This window comes from Camelus bactrianus, chromosome 22 (genome assembly GCF_048773025.1).
Source record: "Camelus bactrianus isolate YW-2024 breed Bactrian camel chromosome 22, ASM4877302v1, whole genome shotgun sequence".
Lineage (NCBI taxonomy): Eukaryota > Metazoa > Chordata > Mammalia > Artiodactyla > Camelidae > Camelus > Camelus bactrianus.
This window is the reverse complement of record NC_133560.1, coordinates 22,531,520-22,543,136: the sequence shown is the minus strand read 5'-3', so window position 1 is coordinate 22,543,136 and position 11,617 is coordinate 22,531,520. Positions and strand designations below refer to the sequence as shown.

The 11,617-nt window shown below is 38.2% G+C and overlaps 1 protein-coding gene across 5 annotated transcripts in view; it reads right to left on the bottom strand.

Moving 5' to 3' along the window:
* Positions 1–151: 151 nt before the first annotated feature.
* The window catches only part of AKAP8L (A-kinase anchoring protein 8 like), a 28,171-nt gene continuing 16,705 nt past the window's right edge, over positions 152–11,617 (bottom strand). For 4 of the 5 annotated variants that reach the window (XM_074350566.1, XM_074350568.1, XM_010962120.3 and 1 more), the window contains 2 exons: positions 642–737; positions 152–539 (listed from right to left, as the gene is read on the bottom strand). In XM_074350566.1, the coding sequence (XP_074206667.1) occupies positions 225–539; positions 642–737 (411 nt within the window). In that variant the 3' untranslated portion in view covers positions 152–224. Of the gene's footprint in view, positions 540–641; positions 738–11,617 lie in introns of those variants that run through there. The other variant, XR_012501628.1, reaches the window with a different exon arrangement.

Sequence of the window (11,617 nt, the reverse complement as noted above, 5' to 3'; positions counted from 1 at the left end):
GAGCCTCACTGTACGCAGGCGTATCCCTTCTCCTCCCAGCCTCCAGTACGCAAGCGCAACGCACTCCTTCTGGGTCCCGCCCGCAGGCACATACAGCCCAGCAGCAATACCTGCCCACGCCGACCGAGCAGCACAAATGAGGAAGAGGAGGTGGGATGGTAATAACTTTATTAGGCTCGGCTTCCAGCCTCGGCCACGCGGGCCCCGCCCGCCCCAGGCCCGGGTCACGGGGCGCCCCCTCCGCCCTCCTCGTCGTCGTCGTCGTCAGCCACGTCGAGGCCCGGAATGCCTCGAATCTGGCGCTGCAGCGCCCCGCCCAGCAGGGGCACGGCCTCCTCCTCCTCCTCGGGGGGCGGCGGTGGGGGCGGGGACACGGCCCCGGGGGCTGGCTCTGGGGGCACCGGGGGCTGCGCCGGCGCGCCCTCTGCACCCTTCGCGACCCCTGAGGCTTCCACCAGTGCCCCCTCATCCAGGCCACCGCCCTCGGCTTCCTCCTGTTCCTTCTCCTCCTCGGGGCTGTCGGTGAAAGGGTTCTCACCCTGCGGAGAAAGGTTCAATACTGAAGAAAGGGAAGACCCGCGGGGCCAGGACTGGGCACCGTGGCTGGGGACAGGCCGGCGTACCAGGGGCGTGAGCCTCACCTTTAGGTAGCGCTCCAGCTTCTTGCTGATGAGCTTGTTGTTGAGGATGCTACGAGCCACCATGAGTGAGGACTTCTTAGACTGCTCCATCATGAGCTGCAGGCAAGGCAGGCAGGGCTGGAGAGGCTGCTCTGAGCACCCAAAAGCGCCCCCCTCCCCGTGTCAGATTGGTAGAGCCCACCTCCTCAGCACAGCCAACGACTCCAACCAGACTGCATAGGTCTTAACATGCACCCTTGTGTACAAGCCCGGAGCCACGACCTGATTTGATCTTTGCTCCAATTCTCCATCTTTCCACACCATACTTACTGTATGTAACTAATTAAAGACATATATGTCTTTACAGCTGTACTGCAGAAATCTGATTTGCTTACATAAACGTTATAAGCAGTGAACAAATTAAGAAACCTACTAAAGACCAAACAGGCAATCTAGAACAAGGGGTCAACAGCCCTTATATGCAAAGAACTGTTTAGGATAAACAAGGAGGATATAAAAGCAGGAATACGAATGTCAAACAGTATATTTAAGCGATATACAGCCTTTTAATCCATAGGATTCCCAGGATGAAGAATTATACCCCTAAAAGTAAAGGTTGAAAAGAGATATTTCTGCTCTGTTGGTGAGAGGCTCAACTGTTCATTTTCTGAAAATCAGTTTGACAGAATGTCTCAAAAGTAAACATTTCTCAGTAATTCCTTCCCAGAACCTGGCCTAAGTTTAGAATTGGAAACATGCACGCACACTGGTTGCAGTAGTGAAAATTGGGAAGAACTAAATGTTCTGCAGTGGAGAAGTGGTTAAATAAATCAGACGTTCAGAAGAACACCATGCAGTCCTTAAAACAGGGCTCATCTCTCCCCTGGCATAGTAAGAAAGAGGTGTGATGGGACACTGTGTGTAGCATGCCAGAACCCTTTTTCTCTGGGAGGACTTACACCAAAATGCTAGGTGTTTTCTTGGTAGTGAAAGGAAGGGCAATTCTTACTTTCACTGTTATAAAAGTAAGGCAAGTATAAAGCTATAAGCAAGAAAAAAAAAAAAAAACTGATGGGGAGGGTGGGAAAACTCACCACCAGCACCGCTACTCAACCCTAGCCAACTCTTTGCATCACGTTTCATACAGTCATCTCACTGTTTCTACTCCCTTTCCCCTCCCTTCACCCTTTTTTTTCCTTTACATATTTTTCTCTACTACTTGGGAAAAATATTAATAGACCTCATGCATGCTCGAAATGAAACAAGTTAAAGATGCACAAATTAGGATACTACTACAGACCAGTTCCTCTGTGACTTTCTCACTCGTCAACACCTCCTCCTCCCTCTAGGTGCACAGATGGACACACGAGAACGTCTCCAAACTGAGGGACATTTACACTGTTTTCAGATTTTTGCTATGATAACCAAATCCCACCAGAATAAACTTAAAATACTTCCATGCTGGTACTTTTAATTCTACCAAACAGGTTCCCCAAAGTGATAGTGCCTGAGCACTCTGCAAAAAAGCCACAAGTTGTGCTGCTTCCACCTGTACTAAAGAGTGCACTTGTCTTCTCCCTCCCATCAGCATTAGATGTTAGCACTGTTGGGTATTTTCACTGTAGGATGAAAGGGAAAAGAATGTATGCTGCCTCCCATGGCACTCCCCTACCCACCAGCAAGTGCTCTGACATGCACATTGGGCCGCCTGCCCAGCGTTTCTATGAAGTCATCTCTGCTATGGTTTCTGGGTTTCCCAGCTTGCTTAGGAAGGCTTCCTTCAATGTCAATGTAAACAAATAATCTTCTATCTGGGTTTTTTTTCCCCCACACTTAAGATTTTGAGAATTTAATACGTGGTATGAGATAGGAGTCCAACTTTCCTTTCCAGAAAAAGATAAACCATTGTTTCCATCGTTGAACTGACACAGAGGTCTACAATCCCTTACCTACAAATCTTTTTCCTCAAAAGGAAAAACTTTACCCCCTAAAATTCATTCGGTGGCAAAGTATGAGCTGACATTATATTTTTATACCATTTTAATTTATCCCACTTAAGCAAGTTACTTGAAGAATTACTGATGACTCAACTATAAGGCACTTTCCCAGATCTTGATGGGGATGTTAGTGATCATACCATGTAGCTGTTCTGAAATCCAAATATTAATTCAAAAACTTCTGGTCCTAGGATTTCAGATAAGGGACCTGTACTGACTTTAATACTGAGTTCCAAAATATACTGGGATCTTTCATTAGATTCTATTCTGGTTCCACAGTTTTATTACTGTACCAATATCACTTTTGTTTTCAATTGTAGTGGCTCTGTAATAACTTATATCTGTTAAAGCAAGTCCCTGAATTCACTGACCTTTGTATAATTTTTCTGGCTATGAGACTTAACCCTACAAATAAAACTTTAATTTCAGCCAGTCCTCCTCTCCAGATTTTGACTGGAATTGCACAGTCCATGTTAATATGGGGGGAAATGGTCTTTATTTTGTTTTGCTATTAAATCTCCCATTTAAGAACACAGTATTTCCCCCCATTCACTGAAGTCTTTATTCATATCCTTGAAGTTTAAGATCCCATACCTTTCTTCTTAAAACTACATTCCTAGTTATTCCACACATTTTGTGGTTACTGTGAATACATTTTCCCCCTTTATGTTTCTAACTGGTTATTACTAGAATGGAGAAAAACTACTACTTTTGGTATATCATCTTGAATCCTACCCTCTTACCAAATTCTGTTAATTCTAAGAATATTTACTGGAATCATTCAGCTTTCCTAAGAATATAATCTCATTATTTGTATCTAAACAGTTTTCATTTCTGGTAATTTATAATGATAATGTTGCTAATTTCTCACTAAGCCATCCTTGTATTCCAGAAACAAATTTTACTTATAGTGTATTACACATTTACAAATATTTTACTTAGCACTTTCATTCTTTAATAAAATAAACTACAGTTTCACTTGGTTATTATCCTTACCAGATCTTTGGAACTGAGGTTAAAAAGGCTTCCTAAAAATTAATTAAAGGACAGACTTCTGGCATGGCAGCCTGAGAAGCGCCATGAACTGGCTCCCTGGTGAAACTGATAAAAGACTATTAAAAAAAAGCCATTTAAAGTCTCTGAAAATGATCCTAAAGAACATACAGCTTAGTGAAGAAAACCTACTCTAGACAGTGCTGTCAAGAACACAGGCCTCCCTCTCCACCCAGCTCATCACAGTTGAGGGATACACCTTCCCAGGAGAGGGAGGGTGTCAACATTTCTCATCCTGCCCCTAACTACCTGCTGCTGAGGCTAAGTTCTGGGCAAGTTCAGCTGAGAGGTGGGGGCTATCTTCTGTCTAGTCCCACTCATGGAATGGGGGCTTGACCTTCAGCATGGCATGCTGAGAACACCGGGTTTTACACTGCCCTAGCCCTGGCTTGTTCATAAAGCAGAGTTCCACACCCAGAGAGGAAAACCAAACCAAGTCAACCAGAGGCTACAGCTGCTCCCACACCTCACCTCTTCTAAAACTGCAGTCAGAGAGAAGCACTCTTGTCCCCACCTCCAGCAGCTCAGAAGACTAGGCTCAGAGAGGTTGCCCAGGGGGAAAGTCATGTTGTAAAACAAAACAATGAATTCCCAAATCTCTTCCCAAAGGAACTTAGTTCATTTTCCAAAGTGTGGGGAAGTTAAAGACTAAGGGATCTCTCAAACATTGGAGGATATAGAGAAAAGCAATTACAAGGAGACTGGTAGATTTGACAGCAACACAAATTAAATTAATACAAGGCTATCCAGGTTACCAGAGAAAACCAGTAAAACAGACAAGAAGAGCCCCCCTGGGCTCAGAATAAACCTCAGACAATGACCTCAAAAAACCATCCCTGTAAAGAAGCCTAAATTTGATTGGATTAATGCAATGTAATTGGATTAGAACAATTTAATTGGATTAGAGCAATTTAATGCCTCTAGGCATTGTTGAAAACAACAGAGCAATCAGCCAACAACTTGTGGAGATTACCAGCTTGGTACAGCATGGGAAAAAAAACAAATAGAGCCCTATGGAAATCAGTGTCATCCCAGGGTGGCTGTGCACTTGCCCATGGCTTCCTCTTCCAAGGCACAGAATCAGAGGCTTCACACTGTTGGGATGAAAGAAGCTTCACTATACTAATTTGACTAGTCATTAAAGAGATAAGCAAATACAATAACAAGACCTGGAGCAGAAGAGGACTAGTACCAATAGCTGCCACAATATGTTACCTAAAACATCTAGTTTCCAACAAAAAATTATGAGGCATGCAAAGGAAGCTCTGATCCACACACAGGAAAAAAGGCAGGCAACAGAAACTGCCTGTGCCAGTAGCCAAACGTCTGCTAAGATTTCAAAACAGCCATTATAAATACGTTTAAAGAACTAAAAGGAACCATGCTTGAAGAAGTAAAAGGTATGATGACGCTGTCTTATCAAATAGGAAATATCAATAAAGGGACAGAAATTATAAAGAAATAAACAAATACAAATCTTGGAGCTGAAAAATACAATTAATTGAAATGTAAAATTCACTTTCACTAGAAGAGCACAATAGTAGATTTGAACTAGCAGAACTGGCAAATCTGTAGATTGGTAGAGACCATACAATCTGAAGGACAGAGTGAAAAATAATGAAGAAAAATGAATAGTTTCAGACAACCCTGGATACCATTATGACCCAACATATCCATAAATGGGAGTACCAGAAGAAAAGAAAAGAGAAGGAAAAAATAAATGAAAAAGTAATGGCTGTACAAGACCCAAATCTGATGAAAAACTAATCTACACATCCAAGAAGCTCAATGAACTCCAAATAAGCACAAAAAGACACAGTATAATAAAAATGCTAAGAGCCAAAGAAAAGGGAAGAATCCTGAAAGCAGCAAGAGAAAAATGAATCATCACTTAAAAGGGAACACCAACAACATTAAAGCTGACTTCTCTTCAGAAACGAGGCCAGAAGGCAGTGGGATAACATACTTAAAATGCTCAAAGAAAAAAACTGTCAACCAAAAGTCCTACGCCCAGCAAAGCTATTTTTCAAAAGTGAAAGTGAAATAATGACATTCCACAACAAAGAACTGAGAGAATTTGCTGCTAGCAGACCTTATACAAAATATCAAAGGAAGTTCTTCAAGCTAAAAGGAAGTGATCCCGGACAATAATCCAAATCCACATGAAAGAACAATAAAAGTAATTATGTAATTACAAAAGATGCTATAAATGCAAATTTCTTTTCCTGTCTTCTCAACTGATTTAAAAAGCAGTTGTATAAAACTGTATTTAAATATTTAAAAAAATATATAGTTCTAAATATAAATATATAAAATTGTATTATGTCGTCTATAACATAGAGAAATGTAATATATTTGCCAATAACAGCACAAAGGTTGGGGGAATAAAAAAGTATTGGGCTAATATGGAAATGACTACAGGTGGTAACTAATGCAAAGGAAGAGTCCAAATGAAGAAAACCAAAAAAGAGCAATAAAAAGGCTACGATAACAAAAGGTAGAAATACGTAAGTGCTCTCCTTTCTTCTGCCACCTTCCTTAAAAGACAAATCATATAAAGTAAGAATTATGTATGTTATATTACATTACTGGGTTTGTAACACATATAGATGTACTACTTTATACAACAAAAACCTCCTACGTAGAGAGGGACATAGGATTAACTTAATCTCACTGAAATGAAGTTATTGTATCTGAAGGAGAATTTGAAAAGTTACTATGTATAAGGTAAAACCTAGAGAAACCACTAAGAAAATACTTCCCAAAAATGTAATGCAAAAAAACCATTAAAGAAATTAAAATGTTACACTAAAAAACAAAACAAAACAAAAAAAACCTCATTTAATATAAAAGAAAGCAATAAAGGGGAAATAGAACAGAAGTAAATCTAATAATAGCAATAATAACATTAAATGTGAATGGATTAAATAATCCAATTGAAAGGCAGAGATTATCCAACTGGATAGAAAAGCAAGATTGAATTATATGTTGGTCCATAGGAGACACTCTTTAGATCCAATAGATTCAAAGATAGAAATACACAAAAAGGAAAAGAATGGGAAAAGATATACAAACATCAACCATAAGAAAGCTAAACTGGCTATACTAGTATAAGACAAAAGAGTGTAAAAGAAAAAGCGTTACTAATATGGAAAGGGACATTTTACAATGATAAAAGGGTAGCACCATCAGGAAGATATAACAATTGTAATATAGATACATCTAACAACAGAGCACCAAAATACATAAAACAAAAACTAACAGAGCAGGGAGGGAATAGCTCAGTGGTAAAGTGCAAGTTTAGCATGCATAAGGTCTTGTGTTCAATCCCCAGCACCTCTACTAAAAATAAGTAAGTATCTCTAATAACCGCCCCCCCCCCGCCCAAAACAAACAAACAAAAAAACGGACAGAATGAAGGGAGAAAAGAGACAATTCAACAATCACTGGAGATTTCAATATCCCACTGTCAATAATGTATAGAACTTGGCAGATCAACAAGGAACTTAAAGGCTTGAACTACACTATAAAACCAAACAGGCATAAAAGATTGTCTATAGAACACTCCATCCAACAACAGCAGAACATCCATTCTTCTCAAGTGCACAAGGCACACAAAAGACCATATACTAGGGCCACAGAATGAGCCTCAGCAAATTTAAAAGGACTGAAATAACAGAATGTATATTCTCTGACCACACTGAATAAAATTAGAAATCAGTAACAGAAAGGAACTTGGGAAATTCACAAATATGCAAACATTAAATGACAAACTACTAAATAACTAATGAGTCTAAGAAAAATCAGAGGGGAATCAGAAAATACCTTGGGATAAATGAAAATGAGGATACAATACACCAAAATTATGGCATACGTTGAAAGTAGTACTCAGAGGAAAATTTATACCTATAAATGTTTACATTAAAATAGAAAATCATAAACCAATGACCTAACCTTCCACCTTAAGAAACTAGAGAAAAGAACAGCAAACTAAATCTAAAGCAAGCAAAATCAGAGTTGCAATTAATGAAGCAGAGACCAGAAAAACAAAAGAAGAAAAAAAAAATCAATGAAACCAAGAGTTTGTTATTTTTCATGAACAAAATTAACAAATCTTTAGCAAAACTGACCAAGAAAAGAAGACTCAAACTACAGGAGTCAGAAATGAAAGAAGGGGACTATTGACATTACAGAAATAAAAAGGATTAAAAAGGAACACTAGAAATAAATGTATGCTAGTAAATTGGATAACATGAAATGGATATATTTCTAGAAGGACACAAATTACTGAAACTGACTCAAGAAGAAATAGAAAAATCTAAACAGACAAATAACAAGTAAAGAAATTGATATAGCACAGGGAAATGTACAAGATCTTGTGGTAGCTCACAGCGAAAAAAAAAAGTCACAATGAATATACGTATGTTCATGTGTAACCGAAAAATTGTGCTCTACACTGGACTTTGACACAACATTGTAAAATGACTATAACTCAATAAAAAAATGTTAAAAAAAAAAAAAGTAAAGAAATAGAGTTAGTACTTTAAAAAGCTACCCACAAAGAAAAGCCTAGGTCCAGATGGCTTCACAGGCAAATTCTACCAAACTCTTAAAAAGAGTACCAGTTCTTCACAAACTCTTCCAAAAAACAGGAGGGAAAACTTCCCAACTCATTCTGAGGCCATTATTACCTTGATATCAAAACCAAAGACATCACAACACAGACCAGTATCTCTTATGAATACAGATGCAAACATTCTCAATAAAATATTAACAAACCCAATCCAAAAGCATAGAAAAAGAACTATATACTGTAACCAAGTAGGATTTTCCCCAGGAATGCAAGGGTGGTTTAATATCCCCTAATCAATGTATACCACACTAATAGAATAAAAAACAAAAACCACATGGTCATCTCAATAAATGCAGAAAAAGCATTTGACAAAATCCAATACCTTTCTAGGATAAAAACATTCAACAAGATAGGAATAGAAGGGAATTCAGCAACCAGATAAAAGACATCTATGAAAAATCCACAGCTAACATCATACTTATTGATCAAAGACTGGTGCAAGATCAGGAAAAGGAAGACATTGCTCTTCAAACTGTGTTGGATGTTCTAGCCAGGGCAATTAAACAACAAAAAAAGATTAAACAGCATCCAGACTGGAAAGGAAGTAAACTGTCTCTATTTGTAGATGACTGATCTTGTATGGAGAAAATTCTAAGGAATTCACTAAAAAACTACTTAGAATTAGTAAACAAATTCAGTGAGGTTACAGGTTACAGTATCAACATACAAAAATCAACTATATTTTGATACACACACAAACAACAATCCAGAAATAAAATTACAGAAAATAATTCCACTCATAATAGTATCAAAAATAAATACTTAAGAATAGATTTAACAACAACCAAAAAAGTTATAAAAAACCTACACAATGAAAACTACAAAACATTGTTTAAAAAGATTAAAGAAGATCTAAATAAATGGAAGACATCCCATATTCATGGACTGGAAGACTTTATATTGCTGAGATGGCAGTACTCCCCAAACTGATATAGAAATTGAACAGTCCTTTCAGAATACTAGCTGGCTTCTTTGAAGAAACTGACACATTGGTCCTAAGACTCATGGAAGCTAAAGGAACACAGAATAGCCAAAACAGTCTTGAAAAAAAGGAACAGAGTTGGAGGAGTCACACTTTCTTATCCTAAATCTTACTACAAAGCTACAGTGTGGTGCTGGCATAAGGAAAAACATAGAAAATAGAATTAAAGAGTCCAGAAATAAACCCACGTAGCCATGGTCAACTGACTTTTGACAATGGTGCATGATCATTCAATAGGGAAAGAATAGTTTCTTCAATAAATAGTGTTGCTACACCTAGAAAATCACAGGCCAAAATTAAGTTAAACCTTTACTTTATACCATATACAAAAATTAACTAAAATGTTATCAAAGATCCAAACTATAAGAGCTAAAACTGTAAAACTCTCATTATAAGAAAACATAGGGGTAAATCTTTGTGATCTTTTATTTGGCAATGGATTCTTAGATATGATACCCCAAACACAAAGAAAAAAAGAAAAAAATAGATAAACTGGGCTTCATCAAAAGTAAACTTTTATGGTGCAAAGACACAACAAGAAGATGAAAAAATAATCCACAGAATGGGAGAAAATATTTGCAAATCATTATGTCTGATAAGGGACTTGTATCTAGAATATATAAAGAAACCTTAACTCAAAAAGACTACACAATTAAAAAATAAAGTATCTGAACAGATATTTCTTCAGCTCCAAGACAGGCAAATGGCCAACAAGCCCATGAAAAAGATGCTCAACATCATTAGTCAGTTATCAGGGAAATGCAAATGAAAAATAAAATGGATACTACTTCATATCCACTAGAATGGCTGGAATCAAAATCAGATTATTACAAATGTTGTGAGATGTGAATAAATCAGAACTCTCGCACATTGCTGATGGGGATATAAAATGTACAGCCACTTTGGAAAACGGTCTGGCAGCTTCTCAACAAGTTAAAGTGTTACTGTTTGACCCAGACATGACACTCCTGTCTAAGAGAAATGAAAATATATGCCCATACAAAAACCTGCATCATAACAGTATTATTCATAATAACCAAGAGTTGGAAACAATACAGATTCTAAGAATGGATACACTAAATGTGGTATATATACACACAAGAGAATATTTTTAGGTGGTATAAAGGAAGGAAGTTCTGATACACACTACAATGTGGATGAAACTCGAACACATGCTAAGTGGAAGAAACTGAACACAGAAGACTGCATACTGTGTGATTCCATTTAGATGAAATGTCCAGAACAAGCAAATATATGGAAAAGATAGTAGATTAGTGGTTGCCTAAGGCTGGGGGAACATGGGGGTTGGGGGGTGATAGCTAAAGGGTGTGAGTTTCTTTTTGAGGTGATGAAAATGTTCTATAATTGACCATGGTGATAGCTGCACAACTGTGAACATGTTAAAAACTACTGACTTGTACACCTTACATGGGTGAACTGCATGGTTTGAAAATTTTATCTGAATAAATCCATTACCAAAACAGTAACAACAACAACAATAACAATAATAAGCTTTTTATTCATTTCTAAGCCTGGAATTTTTAAAATTTAAATTGTATTCAAATTCTTTCTACAAACCACCACTTCTGGTGCCTTCAGAGTATCTTCTATCACCCTTCCAAACCCTTCCATGGTTACTAGTTGTTATGACTATTGTTTTCTTTTTTCAAATTGCTTTAGAATCAATTTTGAGCTTATATTTTGCTAGCTATCATTCACTTCACCTAGATTTTCCAAGTTTTAATACCATGCACTGTCTATCCTCTCAATCTGCTCTATACTCTCTTTCTGCCTCCTATCAGCTCTCAACCCAAAAGCCTCACTTTGGCAAGATTCCTATAGCTTCTCTGTTGCCAAAGCCAATGAACATTTTCCTTATTATGTTTTCAGATCTTTCAATGGCATATGCCAATCCTGAATCTCATCAACTACCCACGCCAGATCTCTAAGCCCATCCCACTGTTGAGAATCACTGCACTGAGAAAGTCCAGAGACGAATTTGATGGGCATGGAAAAAGTGAGAAATTCTACTTCCTACACTCCACTTGGCTGCTTTCATTTACTCATATCCCATCAGCCTCCTCCAGAATAACAGCCAAGCCTCTCTAGCCCAGACCTGGTCCTGGGTCTCTCAGCTCTCTCCCTATTGTATAGCCCTACCACGCCAACCTGATCTCTAACAGCCACCTCTAACTCAGGATGTCACTCATTCAACTGAAAAAAAAAAAAAAAACACCTACTCTGACTACTGTGCTAGGCACTGGGGATACACTGCAAAACAAGAAAGACTTTGTTCAATTTCTTGCCAAACCTGCTCCTTTCCCTGTACCGT